Here is a 24,320-nt window from a genome sequence, read left to right on the forward strand (position 1 = left end):
GAGAGAGAGAGAGAGAGAGAGAGAGCCATATTGACCATTGTTGAGTCAAGCCACATTGTCCTATCTGTGTGACCACACATTAATGTTTAGCATTATAGTCGTTAGAGAATATTTCAGGGCTCTGGTAATTAAATTGTTCCTACTTAAATTAAGTTGTACCTCATCCCTTCTTACTAACCCCATTGAGTTTTGCAGTTTTCTCATCCAGGGACCCTAGAACCAAAAAATCTGGATGCAGGAATCAACTAGATATGTTGTTATGCTGACCCTTGTGCACAGTAGACGTTTATAAAAGTTTAATTTGTTTTGTGGCAGGCTTATCTACAGTCATGTGAAAGAGGAAGTTTTCACAGGACTCTGTGCAATCCTGTTAAAACCTAAAAACACCCTTACTGCTGCCACAATGAAGGAAAGTAGCAGCCAGGTTTTGTAGATCATCAGTAAATGTGAGCACCTTTATGAAAGCAGAAGTTTTGCCAGTTTGCTGGTATAGACATCCCATAAAATTCACCTCAGATTAACCAGTGCTCGTAAAACCAGCAAAAACCACAAAGAGCTATGTCTCAGACTCTAAAGGTCTCAGTTGAAATTTCAAATGTTAAAGTTAATGACAGAAATGGAAAAAGACTGAACAAGTATAGCTTGTTTGGACGGCCTGTTTGGAAAAAGTCTCTTCTCTCATTGATAACAGGATGGGAAAACACAGCAGCAAATCAACAACAGAATGTCTGAAAAAGGAAAGGATCAAGGTTTTGCAAATGGCCCAGTCAATGTTCAGACCTCAACCCGATTAAAATGCTGTGGCAGGACTTAGAAAAAACTTGTGCATAAACAAATACCTGCTAAGTTTATATAACTGAAGCAACATTGTAATGAAGAGTGGGTAAAAACTTCTCCACAATGGTATGAGTGACTGATAAAATCCTGCAGCAAACAATTACTTGGAGTTAATGCTACAAAAGGTTGATCTACAAGCCGTTGAATCATAGGGCGTAATTAGTCTGTGGGCAGAGTCCTGTAAAAGCGTTCCTTTTCACATGACTGTACTTGTTATTGTTTCTTGGCTGATTAGACATGAAGTTAGCATGGCAATTTTTCCTGTGCGCTAGTGGGATGAATCAAACATACTGATCATGTCAGCACTCTGAGTTGAACTGTAAACAAAGCTGCACATGCTTCTGTGGTTGTAGTAGAGGTATGGACTGTGTTTTAAAGACATTTCTACTTGGTATGAAGTCAATGCAGAAGGCTCTTAAAACTAGCATTCTCCTTCATAGCCAGCAGACTGGTGGTTTTATAAAATGAGTTTATATGACTTGGTGACATATCAGATTAAAAGAACAGGACACCCCCACCATGACCCTGGCTCAGGCCTGTACATCAAAATTTGCCTTCGTTTAAAATCTGGTTTCTGTGCCATCATCATATGTGTAGCACATAAGTGCTTCAGAATTAAAAATATTTATTTCTCATCAATAGTTGATTCATTTTAAAGCCAAAAATATGTCAATTATTAGTGTAAACTGTGCATCTCAAGTTTCCAGTTCAATTACAGATCCAGACAATGTTGAGCAGTTATGCCTGAGCAGGGATTTATAAAATTAATTTGATTTCCTTTGCCCTGATTATTTAAAGATACAGTTACTGTTCTGTTGTTTTTGTTGTAAGTGATGAGGGTTTATTTCAGCAAAAGGGCATTTACCATTGAAACGGTTGTATATGCTCCAAAAGACTCACACAGTGTGCAGTACAGTAAATAATACTCAGTACAGTAAATAAACAAACAAATGATGGAAAGGAAAAGAATTGGTCAAGAGAGACTGACTGTAAAATTTGACAGGAAGAATGGAAAGACGGGAAACTGTGAGCCAACCCCTTTGGATTGTAGTAAACATTTCCCCGTTAAGGCGCTTTGGAAATTTTTCTATTGTTGTTTTTTAATTTAATGGTCAGTCTTTTTACAATTTAGCACTCAGATATCAGAATGGTACACCTGCACCCCTTAAGTCCACGAAGCGTCAGTGATTTTTATCATTGATTGTTTGACTCTCCCATCTTGTTTTTATGCGACACTGAACAGACAGAATCGTTACTGTGATGTAATCATTAAGCGCACATGCTGTACACATACCTGCACATACAGATGAGTTCCTCCAGTGCTCACTTGTCTCAACATTACCGACGTGTGTGTCTGTGTATTAGTGATGTTACTGTTTGCGTAAGCAGCAGGAGCAGCTGCCATCATCTTGTTGTATAACTTGTAACTCAAGCATGACTTTAAACAGGCTTCCTTTTTCTTGTCTGCCTTTGCTTTCCCGCTCTTGTGGTTAGACATAAGTCACGGGTTGAGCAGGCGAACAACACATGTGGTTTATTTTCACACCTTTTTTTAATGTGATTATACATTTTTATTTATTTACATTTTGTCCTGCGGCCCACCTCTGTTCAAATATAATTAGCCAAATTTAGGCCGCACAGTTGGTGAAACTCTTTCGTCAGACACATAACTCCTGTCAGAGGATGGTGCTCCCTTACTTTTTTACTAATTGATGGGTGTTGGATCAGTATAGCCTCTAAGTATCACTATTAGGCTTTTAAAAAAAACCTGTGATCATTTCACCTGAAAAAGATACGTGATTAACGTGTGCATGATCAATTAATCAAAGAAAAAAAACTGTTTGTGATTTGCTAATGCAGGTTATTCTTACAGTATTTTAAAGGTTTTGGTTTGGTCTTACAGTTATTTCACTGATGTTTTTCTTTCCTTTTCAGTGGTAAGTTGGTGTCTCCAAAGTGGAAGAACTTCAAAGGGCTAAAACTGCTTTGGAGAGACAAGATTCGCCTGAACAACGCTATATGGCGAGCCTGGTACATCCAATGTAAGAGTTCCACAGTGCTTTTCATTTCATACACAAAATGTGAAAGTGACTGTTTTTGGTTAATATTTAATTAAACATTGCCTTCAGTGTAACACAATTTGAATCAATCATAGAATCCAGTTATTTTTAGAAGTGATTACTGTTTTGCGGTTTCTTTTGATGTGCTGCTCTTAGTTTCTCTAACTGCATAGCTCTTTTCTTCCCAAATGAATTTTGCACCAGGTATGTTTAGTTTCACTCCTATTTAATTGGTTTTCAGCTAATTAAAGTGGAAATAAATGTATGTTTAAAAGAAAAAGAATTCAACACAAAATGATTGACTAAGAAGCCTAATACAGTACTGTGGAAGTCTAGAGGCACTCCTCATTTCTTTAAGTTTTGCTTCCGGACCTTTGTGTAATTTTTTAAAAGTGGTCTTAAGCAGTAGTTCTCCAGGCTTAAAAGTCTTTCAAAGCTTTTCTGTGGACAGCAGCTGCTTTTTTTTTTTTTCAGTCCGTTAATTCTACCTCACCCTTTTCAAAGAGATAATTTTATTAAGCGACTTAATGCTGCTATATATGACACTAAAGCATAAAAAAGGCATATAACTCCAGGGATTAAGCAGTGTTGTGTCTACTCATAACACTGAACTTATCAACTTATTTTTTTCTGTCAGGTTTTTCCCCCAACCCTCTTCCCACCCCTATTATAGAATTTTAGCAATTATTGTTCCAATGTGAAATTTCTAATGAGACACTAGTTTTAATCACTACAAATCTGCATAAAGATCTAAAACAATATGCATAAGAAGGGGAGGAACATGAAAGGCTTTGAAAAACTAACTACACCCACAATTTAGTGCCTTGTAGAACCACCTTTAGCAGCTATATGTTGAAGTACTTGTTTTACATGTGAATTTATGTGTCTCTCACATTATTGTGAAGAAATTTGGCCCGCTCTTTTTTTTTTCTTTTTTTTTTTTACAATGTTGTTTCAGGTCAGTTTTGCGGGCGTTCATTTATGCACAGTTCTCTTAAGGTCCTGGCACATCATTTCAGTCAGGTTGATGTCTGGACTTTGACTGGGCCATTGGAAAACCTCAAGTCCAAGTTTGAGCCGAGCTTTAGCTATTGAACAGATGGCTTCACATTTGTATCAAGAATGCACTCTGACAGTTAGTGTGAGGTGTCTGTGTTTGGTTTATTTTGCAAACTTTGCAAGCTGTGCTGACATGTTCCTTTAGAGAGAAGAGGAGTTCTCCTGGCAACCGTTCCAAACAAGCTGTGCTTGTTCAGTGCTTTTGAAGTGATCTAAATGTAACATTTAACATGATAACTGAAGCCTGCAGAGTCTGAGATGTAGGCTTGAGGTTTTTTTTGTGTGTTTTAAAAAATATATATATATTTATTTTTTTATTTTTATTGTTTGACTTTTTTCTGGGACATCTCTCCTTTGGATTGTGGGATTATGTTAATATACACCTGAATGCTCCAGGTGAGCTTTGCAGATGATCAGTTAATTAATCAAGTGCATTTGATTTCCAGTGCCTTCCTTTCTTAAAGCTATCTAAGCAGTAAGGGTATAGTTATTCACAGGACTGCATAGAGCCTGTGAAAACTTTGTTTTTCATGTGACTTTAGATCCTGGGGGAAATCAGGTCAGAGCACAGGAAGTGTGGAATCAGCAGTATAAGTGTTTGATGGGCTTCCTAAAAGCTATACCAGATAAATTAGAAGCCATTTACAAACAACAAAGAAATACAGGATAGGATGAGATATGCACTTAAGAATGATACTAAAGAGAATGGAGAGGATGTCATGCCGGTCTTACTTCCACCATAATAGATCTTTGAGACAGTTTCTGATCTTCTGTCTCCAGTATCCTTTCATACACAGGCTGATCCAGCAATGTGAGAGCAGAGTGAAGGGGTTTGGAGAAACCTGTAATCAACCTCTCTTATTATCACTGTTGAAATCTTTTACACATTTTGTGGGACATGTACTGACCTGAATACTGCTTTTAAAAACGCTCTGTTGGAATGGACTATTAGTATCATGGTTAGGACATGTCAGCATGCTTTTCTCACTGAAATTATAGTTCAAGCTTCTATTTGTGTTTATAAATAGCTACTTGTGGTCTTTCTGATATAATACTTTATCACATGTGAACATGTTTCTTGAAAGTCATTACTACAGCAGAGGCTTAGCCACTTTTCCAGACATGCAGTAAACCTAATTCTAGAAAAAAATGAAAAGTAAACAGAGAAGCACACGGACTACACTTATAATCCATGTTTTGCAAGCTGAGCCACTATGTTTTGGCTAATATATTTCAAAGTTATACCAGCCTGGCGATAGCTGACTTAAAACTGAAAACTGCATGTCTTAAATACACTTTGATGTGAATCTAAGGTCACCACAGGTAACGCCTGATTTGTGGAAGTGACTAATAGTAACTTTCATTTACATCACTAAGTAAACTAAATCTGGGTCAAGTGTTTTCTGAGCTGGGTGAGTTATAACTAAACAAATAGAGCTATTTATTTTAACAATGAAGCTTTCATTTGCAGTTGTAGTCAAAATGTTACATCCACTCATCGTGGGTATAAATGTTGTAGCAATTTTGGGCCTTTGGTCAATTTGTTGAACTCTTCTTTTTCTACGGTGGAAAAAGAAAAGGGTAAATATATAGACGCAGTCGTTTAGAAATGAGCGTATTCTAGTTTGTTTTGTTTTCTGTTTTTAAATCACCAGAGATGCATGCAGTACAATCATTCTACCCTGGAAAAATAGCAGTTTGAAGAAGTCATTAGGGGACCAAAATAACCTTGACATTCTTGTGCATGATGAATGTATGGAAAGCCTAACTGTACATACCTGTTATGTTGCTTGTTTTTTTCATATTCTGCAAATATCTTTTTCTAAGATGGAAAAATCCAACTCTCTATTTTAAACTTGAGTTATTTTTCAAACCCCAGATGTGGAGAAAAGATCGAATCCTGTTTGTCACTTTGTGACACCACTTGATGGAAGTATGGACCTGGACATCCCTCGTCCTGAGGTAAAGATGAAGAAGTTGTGATCATTGTGAGATGCACAGAGGCTTGTTTTTTCTTTTCACTGAAATCATCCAGTTGTCCAGACACTCAAACCACTTTCTTGAAATTGATGTTTGTTTTCCTTTCCTGCTTCCTTTCTTTGTACCATATGCTTCTCATAGGCTTCGTTTTAGTTCCTATCTCTTGCCTTCTCTCTATTCCAGGCCATCGCTGCAGAGGGGAAATGCTGGAAAAGAAGAATTGAAATTGTCATAAGAGAATACCACAAATGGAGAACATACTTTAAGAAAAGGGTGCAGTATAGTTTTACTGAAACATTGTTTCTGTTACAAAGATGCTGAGAAATTTTAGTAGACATGTTGTTTGGCCATAAAGCATAAATATTTATTTAATGTTGAACTTGTGAACTCTTTTATAGCTACAGAAACACAAGGATGACGACCTCTCGAGCTTACTTAAGGTATGCAGCATTGCAACATGCTTAGGTCACTAACAAGACGTTAATATTAACATAATCATTAGTGTCAACATCTGTTCAGCCAGATATTGATACTGATGAAATGAAACCACACTAACCCAGTCAACTTGAAATTATTTGTACTTAGAAGATCATCTGTGACTATGCATACAAGGCACTTATGGTTGTGTGCATCTAATTTAGCTTGTAAAACTATGTACTCACTCACTCACTCATTCAGGGTCCCATTATACCCGGCATGTGGAATATTGTCACCTCTCCCATCATTTCCGCCAGTCGTGCACTTCTCGATGTGCACGACAAAATGTGTGTCGCTGTGGCGCGACACCTGCACACATACCCCCAGTCATCACAGCCATCCCTCAGTTTGATATCCGCTCTTCAACGAGCCAAGCTGCGTGGCGGTACCTTGTTCCTCTCCTTCAGGGAACAGAAGTTATAGATATAACCGTTCATTCCCTTTCATTCGATTCAGTTGATTCACTAGGTACAGCACACAAGTATGGAACATTTCTACACGCCCCACAGAGCAGCCACCGAACTAGAATCAGACCGCCAGCGCTTTAGCGTGTGGTAGACCCAGCAGAAAGGACATCATGAGCCACCAAAGGGGCTGTGACATCCAGATGATAGAACTGAACAAAAGTAATGCTCAACTAGCTGCAGCACAAACATCATGGCCCTTTTAAAAAGAGCCCATGATGTTTCCATTCCCATGGTGGAATGAACTCTCACACCCTGGGGCAAAGCAAGACTCTTGGTGCTGTACACCAGTGAGATGGCTTCTATAATCCAGTGGGAAAGCCACTGTTTAGGCAGAGCAGGACCTCTGGCTGGATTAGCAAAGCAGACAAACAACTGGTCACATAAACTCACATTCTGAGTAAAACCAGAATCAAACGTTATGCCAAGGTTCCTAACAGAGAATTTTGCCAAATAACCAAGAGGTCCAGGTGTCTCATTTATCCCAGACATGCATTATTCTTGTGCAAAGATAATTATTTTAGTTTTGTCTTAATTTAACTGAAGAAAACTGTCAACCATCCACCTGCCAGCCACTGCTTAACAGTGTCAGGGCACTTTAACAAACTGTGGAGTTTAGACATGAGCGCTGATGTCGAGGTGTGAGTGTCAAACCTATGGTTCAGGAGAATACTGGAGCAGCTACCTGTGCTGTAATGCTGACTATAAATGGATGTGGTTGTGTGATGATTTTACATCACACAACCATGTGAAAGGACCAACATGCCGGGTATGGTGGTATCCTCACCCATTCAGCACTGTGCAAAAGTTTGAGCTGTTAAATTTAAAGCGGAGCTTTAAAGAAAATGAACCTGTTTATTAGTTTTACTCAAACTTCAGCCCAAAATAAAATCTGTATTTGGTGTTAGTGATCATTCACTTTAAAACAGCAACTGTTTTTCTGGGAGTTTATGTCATCTTCTGTTCCTTCATGCAATCCCAGACGCAGTTCATGATAAAATTTGAGCTCTTTGTGGAGCCTAAAACATTTTATATTTGTTTTGATGTGAGTGAATATGGATATAAAACCCCACTCATCTGTCCTCAGTACTTCCTCCGTGAAGACGTACAGTGTCCAGTCAAAAGTCATGCAAACTGATATTTTATTTGACTACCTGTAGCTTTAATGACGGCACACATTTGCCATGGTGACATTTTAATAAGCCGTTTTCTCTTTTCAGTAAATAATCTCAGGGCATTTATTTCTATCAACAGTTGCATGAATTTTTCACCAACAAAGGTTTTGTGTTGATGCGATTCAAGTGGCAGCTTATAGTGCTGTGAATGTCTGCTCATATGTGTAAGTGGACTCGTATTTGTATAGCACATTCCTAATGACGCAGAGTGCTCAACTCACACACACATTCATGCAGCAATAAGCTTTACTACCCTGAGCTTAAAGGTGGTATGACTTACAGCCGTATCACTCTCTGGTTCAGTGAGCATGGCATTTCAGTATATTCAGGTAGTCAGCTGACCTAAAACATTGCTTAAATAGGCCTGAACAACCGGAGCAACCCCAGATCACAACATCACCTCCACTAGGGATCATGGATGCATTACTTCAGCCATTTCTCTTCTTACCCTGCTTCATCTATTATTGGTATGAGTCCGATGTTTGTGCTCCATAGCGAAATGAAGTCTTTTTTTTTCCCAGTTAGTCTCACTAATTAGTGGTTTTCTCAAAGCTGCACAGCTGTTTAATTTCAGTCCCTTTAGTTCTCTTCTCATCATGTGTGGAAATGCTGTTACTTTTACTGTTATCAACATATCAATGACTTCTACTGTTTATTTATTTACTTTTTTAAGATTTAATTTCTCCAAATGTTTTTCCAGACATGATTGTTCAGGATTTCTTTTGATTTAATAGTATATTAGACAGTATTTAACTCAGTTTTACCCTTTTCAGTTTTTTTCTTTGCTTGATCTAGGACAATAATTTGGCTGAAATGGAGTAACACAATTTCCATGAGTATGGGATAGATTTTTCAACGTGGCTGTTTAAGAAATGAAAAGCTAATCGCTGCATCATTTACAGTCAAATAACATGTTGCAAGCTGAAACATAGTAATCACTGCAGTAATTATCCAATTATTGGAAGACTCTTGGCTTTTTGCGTAGTTACATCCAGGTGGTGACTTATTTTGGGGGCTGGCCATTGCATGCCTGTTGCTGAGAAAAGAAGGAATGGGATGGGAATGTGTTTTCCGTTTCAAAGATGAAGCCAAAATAATGCAGGCTATATCAGCGAGGGAACAATGTTCACAGAGGACAGAGGAGTGCCCACTCTGAGTCGAGCACGAGTTCCTGCCCCAAGTGGAGGAGTTTAAGTACCTTGGGGTCTTGTTCACAAGTGACAGGAGAAGGGAGCAAGAGCTCGACAGACGGTCTGTTGTGGTGAAGAGAGAGCTGAGAGTAAAAGCGAAGCTCTCAATTTACTGGTCGATCTATGTCCCTACCCTCACCTGTGGTCACGAGCTGTGGGTAGTGACCGAAAGAACGAGATCACGGATACAAGCGGCGGAAATGGGCTTCCTCCAAAGGGTGGCTGGCCTCTCCCTTAGAGAGGGTGAGAAGTTCGACCATTTGGGAGGGGCTCAGAGTAGAGCCGCTGCTCCTCCACATCGAAAGGAGCCAGTTGAGGTGGTTCGGGCATCTGACAAGGATGCCTCCTGGGCGAGGTCTTCCAGGCATGTCCCACCGGGAGGAGGCCCTGGGGCAGGACACACTGGATAGATTGTATATCTCGGCTGGCCTGGGAACGCCTTGGTGTTCCCCCGGACAAGCTGGAGAAGATGGGTGGGGAGAGGGAGGTCTGGGCTTTTCTGTTTGGGCTGCTACCCCCGCAACCCGGCCCCGGATAAGCAGAAGAAAATGGACGGATGGATGTTTTGAGCTGCTTTTTATGTGTTGAAAAAGTATTCAGTATGGAGAGATCATTCGGACAAGTTCAAATGATTTACGAGATACAGAATTTGAATAAAAGCTATTTAGTGATTAGGCTGTGGAACAGCGGAGCAGTGACCCAGCAGTGACAGGAGTTTGGACAGGATCCTCTAGGATCTAGAGACTGATGGTGGTGAAGAGGGAAATGGAAGCTTTGATGGGGCTCTGAGACACTGGGGGGGAGGTGGAAGTGCATGACTGCGAGTCTGACATTACAATGACAGAAGAGCACTGAGATCTGAAGCATGCAGGAAGCAAGCTGATTGGGTCATAGAAGAAAATGATTGGACTAGAGTAATGATGTCAGTCTTGAGTTTGACAGCATGGAAAAGTAAATGTAAACAATAAATAAATAAATTAGCAGCCTGCTTGAATGTTAATGTTAATCTTTTAGGCTTCACTTAAAAGACTGAATTGTAGCTTGTATTGTTTAAAAAAACCAAACATCTAAAATGCATAAAATGAAATTTCCCATCAAACTTTTGCACAGTTCATGTAAATGAGGAGTTCACAATACTACGTGATGCTGCATGCTTGTGTGTTGCTAACTGGTGTGGTTACTGCATTTTGAACGCTCAAAGGGGCCGGAGGAGCAGTTATCCCTGTTTGGGGAAGTCTCTCCAGACATGCTCCGTGTCTCCTTTTATCAGGATGAAGAGGCCGCTGCACGCTGTGTGACTCGTCGTATGATTACTGAAGCGCCTGCCCCCATGGAGATGGACAACCTTTTCGATATGGACGTTTTGATGTCTGAGTTTACAGACACATTGTTCTCTACGCTGGCCTCACACCAGCCCATACCCTTCCCTAATCCGAGGGAGATTGGTAAGAAAATCAAGAAAAGATATGCTTGTGGAACTGGATCTCTTATATTTGCATAAACACAGCCATGCCGTGGCCCTTACTCCCCATAACTCTGCCTCTCCTGTCCAAAGCTCATGCAGGGAATGCTGACATGATCCAACCAGGACTCATCCCGTTACAGCCTAACTTGGACTTCATGGACTCATTTGATCCACTGCAAGGTAACAGTAAAGCACCACCCACAGCTGCATTAGGACTTGACACAGACTAATAGTGCACACTGTACAGAAATCAAGCACACATATTCTAGTAACTCTGCTACAGCAGTTGACCTAGCCTAACGCAAAAAGTAGTGTGGTTTTACTAACCTCTAGCTAACATAGAGACTCTTGTTCCAGACTTATTTCACAGCCTCCGTCAGCCCGCCTTCCCCTCTGTTTCCCCCACTGCATCATCTGTCACCCCTCTACCCAGCAGCAGCTCTCAGTCACAGGTAAACACAGATCCAAGGCTCAGTCCCTAACACACACCACCATGAAAACAGTCTGTTCAAGGAGAGGGTTTTTTTTTTTATTGTCTTAGATTTAAAATTTCTTTGTATTTCTCCCACGTCTGCCACCAACTTTCTGCCTTACTGTAGTTAGACAAAAACAATGAAGTAACATAATAATATTACTAAACTGTTTACACAGCACTTTCATACATGACTTGCTCAAACTGATTAACATTTAATTCATAAAATTTTCAATAAAATTGTGTACTCTAAATAGCTCTGAATATTTGGCTTTTTTTTTCATACCTTCCTCCTTGAAGTTTCTCAAAAGTTTTTTAATCAGCCATGACTTGGCTATAGTGAAAAAAATGTGTATCTTTTGGGTCCACGGATAATTGTTTCTGGATCCCTGTATGAATTTTAGCAACTCAGACAGTACAAAGGCTCATCATAGCCATGAAAAAGATATGCAGCGTTCGTGAAACCTGAACCTGGTTGAACCAGCAGACACCTTCAAAAGTGACATGAAGGTGTCACAGAGTTGCTGCACATCCATAATGTGAAACTCCTGTTCAACCACCAGTGCTATGGAGATCTGGTGGCTGTGATATTTAAACGGTGCTCAGTCGGTACAAAGTGTACACCACCACCACCACCACCAGCCTGAACCACTGATAGACAATAGATCATTGCTTTTATGTTACTTACCTCAAATCTGGACCCAACCACTCGAATGTTGCAGCAGAAATCAAAGCTTAGGCAACATGTTTTTTTTCTGTTGTCTCATATTGGTGAGTCTATATGATGGTCTTCTGCTGCAGACCAGCTGCTCTAAGAAATGCTCTTTTGCATACCTTGGTTTGCACCAATGGGTATTTGCGTCACTGTTGCTTTTCTATGAGCTTAAAGCAATCTGGCCATTTTTCTCTGACGTCAATCAAGACATTTTCACCCAGAGGAACTCCTGCTAACTGGATATTTTACCTTTTTAATCATTCTCTGTAAACCCTACAGATGTTTTTGTGGGAAAATCCAAGCAGGTCAGCAGTTTTTAAAAAAACTCAGAGCAATCAACATCGATGCCACGTTCAAAATTACTTAAATCACTTTTTCTCCTGATTCTGAAAAAGTTGTACCTAATAAAGTGTCCAGTGAACTTGTTTAAAAAAACAAGAAGCTTGTTTGACAATTATATATGCACACTGTCATAGTCCTGTCACTGTACTTCACTGTAATTGACTTTAGAAAACCAGTATTTGAAGACAGGACACGTACTACACTTTAAATACTCCATAAATAATCCTTTGGTTCAGCACTTAATAATTCTGTTAAAACTATGACCTATGAAATGAATAAAATAGTGTGGCTCAAAAATAAACTTCAGTATGAAGCAAATCAAAAATCTAAATAAGGTGAAAATATTTTTAAAATAAAAATTTCAATAAAGTAGAAACTTCAAATGAAAATTAAGGTACAGGATCAGTTAGCAGTGAGGTCAGTTATTAATTATTCAGAATATTTAGTATTATAAATCATGGATCCACTCCTGAAACTTTTACTACTGTTAGTTAAAGAGCAGGTGTAACAGATGTGTCATCAGACAGTCTGTTTACTGTCATAAACCACAGAAGTGTGTCTGCTCTGTGTCATATTTTACTAAGTGTGCTTGTTTCCTTTTCATCCCTTGCCAGGCCCAGTTAATGTCCTCCATGCAGCTGACAACCAACCCCATCTCCCCGTCTAGCCCCATGTCTGTCCCCTCTCCCATGGCCAGTCAGTCAGGCGGTAGTAGCGATGGTGTCTATGCGCACAACTACATGTCCTTGTTCCCTGGGCAGGTGGCGCCCAGTGGTCAGGTTCCCTCTGTCGCTCAGCCGTTATCACATGATCCTCTGGTACAGTGCCTTCCAGGTCAGGACATGGCCTCAGCAGCACCCATGGTTACCTCACCCTTGAACAACACCTCAGTCTTGGATGAGACTGTAGCGGCATCTGTGATTACGCACACAGCCTCCTCTACTGTCACGCCGAGTGACTCTGCCACCACCTTCAGCCACAGCTCGGATTATAGCACCTTATCTGCACAAGCGCCAGGTCACCCATCCCATCTCCAAACTGTGGCTCCTCTGGCCGCCACTTCTGTACAGCAAACTCAGACTTTTGCTCTGCCTCGACCTTTACAGCCACCCAGTGCCAACAAAAGTCGGCCCATGCCAAGGATCGCTCCTGCTAACACCCTTCCCTCGTCTCAGATCATCCTCACAGGTCTGTGGTTTCTAAAATCAAGATCAGTATTTTATATCTGTAAAATAGAAATGTAAAATTATCATTTTCACCACAAGGTAGCGCTACAGTATGTCTAATGTAATGACTTAATGTTGTAACACACACATATTTGAGTTACTGTAGCTTCACTTGTGTTAGAGTTTTAAGGAAAAAAGTACACTGAGGTAGTTATTTCAAGTATAGATGTTTTCATTTTAAATATGACAATCTTTGTAAGATGTATCAGGAAAAGCTGCTGAAAAGGAGGTTATACTCATCGATGACATTAAAAGACAGATGTAGTGTGCTGGTCTGAAATGCCAGCGTGGAAGTAGCCTAAGCCAGGAGGAGGCGAATCACCCTTTTGTAGAAAACCAAGACTTATTTGATCTTTGAGCTTAGCAAAATGTTTCTGATGAGCTCATCATATCAGTCGCTTCATTTTGTAAACTACAGAGCTACAGTTTCATTGTACTGTGGTCGCAGATTTTGAAGCCATCCTGATAACCTTCTCCCACCAACGATGTGGAGATCCAACCTCTTTAGATCCAATTAAAATCAAGAGATGCTCTGGAAAAGAGTAGAATTCTTGGAACAGAGTTTAATACACTGAATCATATGAACAGCAGGAAAAAATACATACAGAAATCTAGCAAGAGAATTACATAGCAGAAAGCAAGCAAAGCAAAACTCCGGGGTGTACAGCCTTGAGCACAGACAGTAGAGCAACTCGGAGACGGACAAGGAGAAACAGCAGAGGGGGAAAAAAGTACTGGGGGTGTCCACTGGTCCCCTAATATATAGGGACCCGTATCCCTGTCCCCTGCTGCTGGGTAACTTTCCCACCCGCCTTCCAGCCAAACACAGCTGCAGGGGTCAGGTAGCGGCCAAGGTCTAGGCCAAAGGCCAGTCAGGACTCTGACTACCCTTTCGATTTGGCTTATCACAATAGGTCATGACACGGTCAAACATCACCTGAGAACCTTCACAGACATCAGACATTAACCCTAATTATTAAATCTTCACAATCTTATTTTATAATTACATAGGTTCTTAAAACACTTCTCTGTGTGCGTGCGTGTGTATTTTATCGTGATGTGTTCAGGATCTCTGTTACAATGTTACTGTTTTGGTTGTGCTGCATGAAAGACGTTGAGTGTGTATTAGGGAAGGTTAGTTACCGGAGAGTAAATTATTCAGGAGAACTCTCCCCTTACATTAACTGCCCTGTTACTGTACCACCTTAATAAACCATGGTGAAGCAAAATGTCTTGTGCTTAAGACTCTACATGAAAGTTAAAATATATATGTTCAGTGCACATAGATATATAGTGTATATAGTTACATAGTTATCATACAAAAATCCACCACAGTACTATTGTGCAAAGTACAATGACGATAAAAAGTTAAACTACACTAAACTTGGGTCTCCGTTAGAATCAAAAAGAGTAAAAATCTGGGTTTAGGCAGTAGAGTGAGGTTGTCTTTTGATTGAAAAGAAGATAATAGATAAGCAAAAACTGTACCCTAGTTTCTAGGTCACATCCACAGTTTGTCACATTTGGTTTCAAAAAGCCTCAAAAGCTCCTGTCCACAAACCAATGAGCAAGGTTAATGTGGCTACAACCATATTTTATATACATCCTATGATTAGATTTCCCACAGAGCTTTCAGATCACTCCGTAACATTTGTGTATGTGTGTGTAAATCCTCTCAGGCCCTTTCCCAGGTCATGCCAATGCTGTGATTGTTACACCCACACCACTGAAAGCAGATTTGGTCCCTAACACAGGTGTGGTCATCACTTCTCCTGCTCTTGGACCGGTATGTTTGCAGCTCATTGTTTGAATTTATTTCCTACAGTTTTGTTAAATGAATAAATAAATAAATAAATAAATGTGCCCCTTATAAATTGTAAGGTTTTATATCATATTATAACAAAACAAATCTAATTTTTACTATGTCTTAAAAATTAGGTAAGTACAACCTCAGATGAACAACAAGACATGAGAAATCATATTGTTTGATAATTTATTTTGGAAAAATGTAACCAAAATGCAGAACCAGTGTGAGAAATGTGATTCTATAGCTTGCAGAATCACCTTTAGCAGCAATAACCTAAAGTACATTTTCTGTGCCATCTTCAATGTCTCATATCTTTGTGGATTAATTTACACTCTTCTTTATAGTGTTTGCAGGTATTTGTTTACGCACACATCTCTTGCCACACTAATTGCCACTTTTTTAAATCCTTAACTGGTCTGGCACCTGTATATTTGTGAAATTTGTTCGAAGGCCGTCTTTTTTCTTTTTCTTTTTTCTTTTTTCTTTAAGTAAAGAGGATTGATATTTATTGCAAAGTTTCTTTCATGTTTTTATATTTATTTTTTGGATATTTTCATGTATCTCAGGCATCTGGATTTCATGTCGTGCCTCAGCCTCAGAAGTCTCAGACAATTGTTCCCAAAGAAAAATCATTTTCCTCTAGCCGCAAAAATCAGAAGGGTTCCTGCAGTGTTGGTGAGAATTAATTCAGAAAGTTACTTTAAACTTCACCTCCACAACGTGTTAAAACCTGTTTTGTTTTTTGTTCCTTTTCTTTTCAGTTCCTAATCAGCCACAATCTGGACAAAGGTCGCCCTGCGGGTTAGATCAGGTTCCTAGCCCACAGTCGTTACCCAGCCCACAGTCATTAATCAGCAGTACCAGTCCAGTTTTGGTGAAGAATGAGCAACCTCAGGTTTGTATTCGTGTGTTTTCAAACATAAAACTCAAACTTAAATAAGTTTGATCATGTTTGAATAGGCCTGAAATCCAACTTTACATGTAAAACATCTTAATTAACTGAGATTGACCTTAATGCACGGATTACACCGTCATGGGGCATTTCCGATGTTTCTTTTTAACATTGCATACAATCTCCATAATACTGTCTAATCCTTTGTGCTGTTGTATGACAGATCCGGAGGACCACACACATATCTGCTGAGCAAAAGAGGCGATCAAACATAAATATTGGCTTTAAGACACTCTGCAACCTGGTTCCTGCTCTAAAGTCCCAATCAAATGTAAGCAGGCGTACCTGTATGTTATCATGAAATGTCCAGAACCATGTTTGCCTCTAATGCCTGATTTGTTAATTAAAAACATATTTATTAACTTTGTGCTTTTAGATCAGTAATGCAGTGACGTTACAGAAGACAGTGGAGCACATTATGAAGCTCCAGCAGGAAAGGCAACAAATGCAGGACGAAGTTAAGAGACTACGAGAGGAGATTGAGGAGCTCAACACCTCCATTAGGTATGTTTAAACATTTTGTATCATGTCTTAAACATTGAGCACTGTGCACAAGTCTTTTGTATTTCAATTTTTCAAAGTTTATCTTTGGACATTGGCTGCTTTTTCACATTTTTTTCAGTCCAGTTCTTGCACATGACCATTTTCAGAGCCATGTTTTATTTGTTTAAGCTACTTAACGCTGAACTATGAATCATTCAAGGATACAAAGGTACCTGAATCAAGCGCCTACAACTTTAAAAATAATCAGTTTTAAATTGTGTCTTTAGGCACTTTGTCACTAAAAATAAATTATTTGTTCCCCTTTTTTGTTTGTTATGACTTAGATAATACAGTCTAACCAAGTCATATCATTAAAAAAATGAAAAAGTTGTTTAGCAATCACTTTTTCACACAGGGCCATGTGTAGGTCCCCCCCCCCCCCCTTAATAATAAACATCTTCATTTAGAAAATGCATTTTGGGTTTACTTACGTAGTCTTTGTCTAAAATTTACATTTGAAACCTTTAAGTGTGGCAAACACAAAAAAGAGGAAATCAGGAAGCGGGTAAACACTTTTTCACACCACTGTATCTAATTAGCAACAGCTTTTTCATCATAACAGTGATCCCAGACACACTGCTGAATGTGCCGATGCAGCTTGGTGGATTGCCGGAGCATTACGACTACCGTAGTCAGGAGTCTCGTGGAGTAATCTGGGTCCAAAACTCCGTCTGTTTCAGGTCCCAAAGTCAAACGAACACTGTGGCATCACCGTCTAAATGATGTGCTACGTAATCGCTGGCGACACAGCTACGTTAGCATAACATAAACACAGTGAAGCTGGAGGATAAACGCTAACTTTTTTCCACTCTATAAAAGCTAACGTGAGGGTTCCCGATGTTTAGGGACAAATGCAATCACATGGTAGGATTCTGTAAACGGACCAAACTTCAGTCAGTAGAACAACTGAGATAATCCATCCACAATATGAGATTAGTAGTGATGTACTGTTTTCCTTTCAGATCCGATACCAAGAAAATTTCAGGGTGGTATCCACGATACTGATCTGATACCGATACTTTATACAAAAACGTAATGTTTTATTGTACAGTGGTCCCTCGCTATAACGCAGTGGATTTCACCTATCACAGGTTATTTTTGGAACGTAACTCCTGCGATAAACGAGGGACCACTATATTTTAAATTATGGCTTCATAATGGTCACAGGACATCAGACTACTTGTTCTTATTGCTTAATAATGCAGAATTATCATACAGACATAAAAAACCCGAGGTTGTGTATTTGAACACATTGCCTGCCTGCAGCACTATAGGACTCCGCAAGAGATGTCTGTCTCGCCCTAGCGGGACCTGTCCCACTCCTCTCCAGTTCACCTCAACATAAGTTTGTCATATTCTGTGATATGATTTACTCTGAGGTGTTTGACGAGGTTAGTGGTGTTGCCACAACACCTCACTGTCTTGCCACATGTATCGCAAACCACGTCTTGGCTGTTTGTGAAGGTAAAATACGTCCACACATGACACTGTTTACGCTCAGCCGTTGATGTGAGTGTGCACGCCAAGGGGCTGCGACACATTTATACAGCCGTATTTCGCATATGACCATGAAAGACAGAAGAGGAAGTAGTTCCTTCCAAGTTAAACGATCCAAATGATATAGTTTCTTTCCACTGTGTTCCTGTTAATGATAAACTAAAAATTTACCCCAAATTAGTAAAATATTGATATTTTAATATGAGAATCGATTCTGGAACATAAATAAGTGGTATCGGAGGAATCAATATTTCAGTATCGATCCACACACCACTAGAAGTCAGTCATTAATATAATGCACCGACATGGGAATAGAGCAGCTGTGAGAGAATTCAATATTAATTAATCAATGGTACAGAAGTGGAGGAAGCAAGAAGAATGAGTTGAGTAAAATTTGATTTATCTGACTGTTTTGTTTCACTTAATGCACCTTATAATCCGGTGCGCCTTACGGTCCGAAAAATACGGTATGTTTGCACAGGTTTCAGTACATTGCTGCACCGACCAAAATGTAAGGAAGTAAAGAGTGGCTCGAGACTTATGCACAGTACAGTACTAAACGTGCACAGCGATCTGATGTATTAACTCTGAAATCTTTCCTCACTGCAGCTTGTGTCAGGAGCAGCTTCCTGTGACGGGCGTACCGATGAGACGACATCGCCTCGACCACATGCAAGAGAAGTTTAATGAATATGTGAAGAACCGCACACTTCAGAACTGGAAGTTCTGGATTGTATCCTTCTACAAGCTAGCTGATGTAACAGTTTTTATTTTTTGAGGGAGGCTTTTGTGTCTCCCACTTGAAACTAGAAAGAGAGGCACCTCACTGAGATCTGAATGATAAGTTGCAGGAAATACACAGCAGAGGCAGAAGCAGCCTTCCGACAGGAGAAGTTACGCGTAAGTTATTTTCTTAAGAAGGGTTTAGATAAAACTGGTGCCTCATACAGCTTTTAAATTTCAAAGTTTTCAGTCCATAAAATATTAAAAGTATTCATATAAATAACCTAAAATAAATAGGTACTGTTGTATCAGATAGCAGAGGGATTGGTTTGTTTGTTATCTACCAGAGTCCAATTAGCCTCCCCTCACACAAGACCAGAAGAGTTTATAGATCTGTATTGACTTTGTATTATGTGAAGGGGAATCTTTATTTACTTATTCAGTTTAATATTCTACAGTTGCACAGAAAAATAAGTAACAAATGGTGCTGGTGCAAAAAACAAAAACATTGGACAGTGAAAATAGAGGATTAAATGGCTGAATGCTGGACTTCGACACATCCAATCAGGCGATCTCCTAACAAATGTGATCCTGAAGGAGCAGTTTGTAAGAAGTGACTATTCCACTGTATTTGACTTGACACACAAATGCAAGGTTTTCTACAAAGTGAATATAATCAAACTAAATATTGCTCCAGGCTCACAAATGACCACCTCCACATGTGTATGAATGGCTCTGACTCCAGTCCAGGACAAACTACAGTTCTGCGCCAAAACATGGGAGAGAAAGTGAGCCACTAAAACTGTTCAGGATGTTTATTATTTTTAAAACCAGTGGACTGTTCAGTCAGGATGTGAAATAGAAAAGGGGAGGTCTATTTACTTTTTCTATTTCGGAAGTTAGGTCTCCCATAACTGCTGGGCCACTGTAACCTTCACCCTCCACATCTTCCCGCCCTTCTCTGAGCCCTTGGAATTTCTTAAGTTTCTTGTGTTCCTGATGTTGCTGTCATTCGGAACTGCTACATCTGTCACTATAAGCTGTCTCCTTCTGTTTGCCATGGATGTTAGTTGCCTCATCCTGGACTGTGGTGCTGACACTCACCAGTCCCCAGCCTCCTTCCTTCTGCTTGGCATACAGCCTCAGGATGCTGGACATGAGGTGAAACCCTGCATGCATGCATGGTAAGGAGCTTCCTTTTCTTGATATCAGTGGCTTCTATCTCCTCCTCTGGCCAGCTTATTATCCCAGCAGGGTCTGATCACAGGCAGGGCATAGGTGTTATTACCCCCTCAGTTCTTACTACCTTCCCTCTCTATGTTATCATCAAACTACTTTTCTCCAGGCCGGACAACATTCCGATGTCACTGCTGTATATCCTGGTGGTGTGGATCAGTGAATTGATGTCTTGTTCACTCTCGGCATACAGCTTGATGTCATCCATACAGGAGGTGGCTGAAAACTGCTCCATTCCACAGTCAGTATTTGTAGCCTGTAGGTTTGGGCGATATATAAAAATTTTCCAGCCGACAATTGTCAGTCCAATAATCGATGATGGGCGATATATTCGCGCATGCACATATCCTCCGTGTAATCATGCACAGACTGATTTCATGTTTATAATACAGAAGAAGTCCAAACATGGATGAACTAATTTCCCCAGAAAAATTGGGGCTGTCAGCGTTGGCGCAGCATTTATGCGGTCATCACAATTAACATGATTAAAATTTTTAACGCGCTAAACCCATCTCCATCAACAAGCATTTGGGCGCACTCTGAGGAGGGTGCATTTGCTCACGAATAAAAGAGGGTGCTGTTAAAACAGCGCTATTATTTATTTATTTTTTTTTTGTTGACTGCTTCTATTAGCTCCATCATCATTAGCAAACTTGCTCATGGGCAAATAAATGAATAAATCGCCCTTGTGAAAACGATCACCGATAGTTGATTTATTCGTCCAATCACCCAACCCTAGTAGCCAGTCTTGTCAATGATCTCACTGAGGGGGTTCAGGCCGATGCAGATGCATCCCCATTGAGTTCCTGATGAAGGCTCTTAGGGTCCTGTTGATCTTGTATAGTTCTAGGCATTCCAGGATCCAAGTGTGGGACATTGAGTCATCGGCCTTCTTGTAATCTATTCTTCTAGTCTTCTCTTAAATTCATTAGCCAATGAGCTTTGCTACCCATATGCTCTTCCAGTATTGTTCCGTCTCCAGCCTTGGTGGTGCTGCTCTCATATTGTTCCCTTGCCACTGAAAGTACACCTTGGCTGGTTCTGTGGAGAACAGCTGCTTTATTCTTTGCCTTCTATCTCTCTGGTTTACCTCTTCAAGCAGCTGACCAAAGTTGTGAGTCTTTTCTTGGCAGTTTCCAAAGTGTTAGGTATGGACAGCTCGCTGTACTTCTTAAGTACCTCCCTGCAGTTCTGATAGTTGGCTAACCACTCTCCTTCTCCAATGGAGGGTACTGCTCCTTGTGGATGTTCAACTTGTAGCCAAGCATCTCATTGATCACTGCTGCTGTAGTGTAGATCAGCTTGTTTGTCTCAGTATATATCTTAACCCTGTATTATGTATATATATATATGTGCGTGAGAGAGAACCTAGCATCCTAGTAGGGAAACCTTCAGGTATTTATTTACCTTTGCTCTCCAGGTCAATAATGTAGTAGGGTTGATAATAAGACTTCGACTGTATCAAAACCACACACTGCATTTTTAATACCTCTTGGCCTTTTACATTTAAAGCCTATTTTGATAAGTTGTGTAATCAGATTTAAAGTTCCTCCTTGACTGTCATACATTCAGTTCAGCATCATTATCAAGCCTCTTTTTGATTCTTTCAATGGGATGGTGTCAACAGCGAGCAGAGCAGAGCTTTGTCAGACCACGCTGCAATGGCTGGATCGTCACTGCTCGCTTCCAGCACTCAGACCCAGTAAGTAAAATAACCGACATGCTCTGACATACAAGTGGGGGGAAAAGTCCTTTACGTCTTCATTCCACCTACTGTTTGCAAGAGAAGTGGATCAGCACTTTTGGATGATTTTTGACCCCAAAGGGACTTTCTTCCATCTGCACAGCTTTGACTATGCCCTATCTTTCACCATCTCTGTATATTCCTGCCTTTTAATCAGAAATCACACAACCATGACACAACAGGAAATTCAACATTGTAGCACAGTTTTTGAACGATATGATAACTCACTTGAGGGGTAATCACAGTAACTTTGTTGTAATTACAATGAGTGCATCTGATTATTACATAGCATTTTCTTCCACTAAAAATGCTACGTCCTGATGAACAGAGGCAACTTTTTGAGATTTGTGACATGGCGTGTTATGCTGTTGGAAGCAGTCTTAAGAAGATGGGTACACAGAGGTCACAACAGTCTTATAAACAGCATGACAGCATCACAACACACAGAACAGCAAGACAACGCAAAGCAATCCCCAGGGTGTAGCGCCTTAAGTGCCAACAGCAGACAGACAGATGAAAGATGAAGACAAACATACCCACACTTGTCAGGGCTGAGGCTCCTTTATATTGAGAGGCATCTACGGCTTCTCCTCTTTTTGTTATGTAAGCTCTCAAAATTTGACTTTAAAAGTGTTTAATTTCCACTTTAAGATTCAATTTTTCCCAATTTGTGTGAAATCATTCTCTTTAAAAACAGTTACACATTAGATGTATTTATTCATGTCTTACTTTGATCAATGTGTCAGTTTACACAACTTTCCCAGACCTCATCGTCCATCATCTTTATAGCTCATTTTGACAGCTTTATGGCCAAGGTCAGGTTAAAGCGTCAGGATCATGGTTGTTATGCCAGCTTTGCAGCAAAATGCAATTAGTCCTCCTTGATATTTTTATGGCTTTAAAGGAGTTGTAATGCCAAAGTTATCAATTTCACTAATTTATGGTAACTTCAGACTTCAGTTTGGGCTGTCAAAGCTATAATCTACCAATATGTCACAAGCCTGACCTAAGTATACTGGTCACAAATAATTTGTGTATGTTTCGACTGCTTAACATGGGCACTCCCTAAAATATAAAGCACTGTAGTACAAGTATATAGTGTATACCAGTATATATCATTTCAGAGTCTACATGCCATGAGAAACATCCCCTACAGGTAGACATAGTCAGCAACGATACTAATGGAGGCTGAGAAGTTTAAATGATGCTCAAATGGTAGTAAGGGGCCCAAAGTGTGCCAAGAATATGTCTACAACATCCCCATCATTAGACCACAACTGATCCATTGGAGCAAGGCAGGACATGAAGCTGGTTTTCTTGTTGTTTGTACCAAATTCTGACCCTACTGTAAAAATACTGCAGCAGAAATCAAGATGCATCACGCCAGGCAACATTTTTCTCTAGTTTGTCCAGTTTTTGTGAGAGTCTTTGTGAACTGTAGCCTCAGTTTCCTGTTAGCTGACAGAAGTGGCACTACATATGATCTTCTGCTGCTGGAGTTCATCTGCTTCAAAAGTGCTGCATACATCGGCTATAACCAGTGGCTGTATAAATTACTTTTGCTTTTCAATCAGCTCACAGCAGATTGGTCATTCTCTTCTGACCTCTGGCATCAACAAGCCGCTCACTCTCTGTAGTATTTTATAGTTTTTTCTCTGTATGAGATGGTTGGTTAGAGGCAAATCCCAGCGGTTTTTGTGATATTAACACCAGTTAGTGTGGGACCAATGACCATGTCACATTCAAAGTGACTTAAAATCACCTTCTTTATGCTGATGCTTGATTTGAATTTGAGCAGGTCATGCAGTCAACCAAAACTCAGATTAAATCAGAGCAAACTACATGTGGCTCTAAATGGAAAGCACACGGGCATCTGTTTGTGCAAATATCAACCATTTGTTTTAATGCAATTCATTTGGGCTTGTTTTTCAGTGGTCCTAAGTACTCTTCGCCAGCTGTGCACTACCACGTCCATTCTCAGCGATCCATCCGTGCTCCCTGAAGAAGCCATCCAGGCCGTAACACAAACAAACTCTTAGATTCCTCCTGGAAGTGACCCAGAAGCCACCTGAACTTTTTTTTTTTTAACCATCATAACATATCACTGGTTTGCCTTGTAGCCTTTCAGCAAGCTCAGTCTTCCACAAATCCCAGAAAAGAGACTATGTTTGACTTTTGGGAACGAAACACATGGTGCACCAAACAAAATGAGTGCAAAAATGACTTTTTAATCATATTTAAATAGAAGTAACTATGACTATCTTTAACTTTCACATGATTTTCCTCTTTTAGTGTATTAGAAGCTGGCCCATGTTGTTTTTATGTCTTGAAAGCAACAACTTGTATTTAAATTTAA

General features: G+C 39.9%; 1 protein-coding gene across 3 annotated transcripts in view; it reads left to right on the forward strand.

Moving 5' to 3' along the window:
* Positions 1-24,055, forward strand: part of LOC102292926 (MLX interacting protein) — a 25,590-nt gene extending 1,535 nt beyond the window's left edge. The window contains exons 2-17 of one of the 3 annotated variants that reach the window (XM_005916254.3): positions 2,773-2,879; positions 5,836-5,918; positions 6,120-6,209; positions 6,335-6,376; positions 10,444-10,687; positions 10,798-10,887; positions 11,065-11,159; positions 12,851-13,424; positions 15,142-15,248; positions 15,836-15,944; positions 16,031-16,164; positions 16,385-16,492; positions 16,598-16,725; positions 18,871-18,994; positions 21,793-21,922; positions 23,897-24,055. In XM_005916254.3, coding sequence (XP_005916316.1) covers positions 2,773-2,879; positions 5,836-5,918; positions 6,120-6,209; positions 6,335-6,376; positions 10,444-10,687; positions 10,798-10,887; positions 11,065-11,159; positions 12,851-13,424; positions 15,142-15,248; positions 15,836-15,944; positions 16,031-16,164; positions 16,385-16,492; positions 16,598-16,725; positions 18,871-18,994; positions 21,793-21,922; positions 23,897-24,003 — 2,272 coding nt within the window. In that variant the 3' untranslated portion in view covers positions 24,004-24,055. The other 2 variants (XM_005916255.3, XR_006054089.1) reach the window with 2 other exon arrangements.
* Positions 24,056-24,320: the final 265 nt, after the last annotated feature.

The sequence above is a fragment of the Haplochromis burtoni genome, unplaced genomic scaffold (genome assembly GCF_018398535.1).
Source record: "Haplochromis burtoni strain Fernald_Lab_line unplaced genomic scaffold, NCSU_Asbu1 Contig_18, whole genome shotgun sequence".
Lineage (NCBI taxonomy): Eukaryota > Metazoa > Chordata > Actinopteri > Cichliformes > Cichlidae > Haplochromis > Haplochromis burtoni.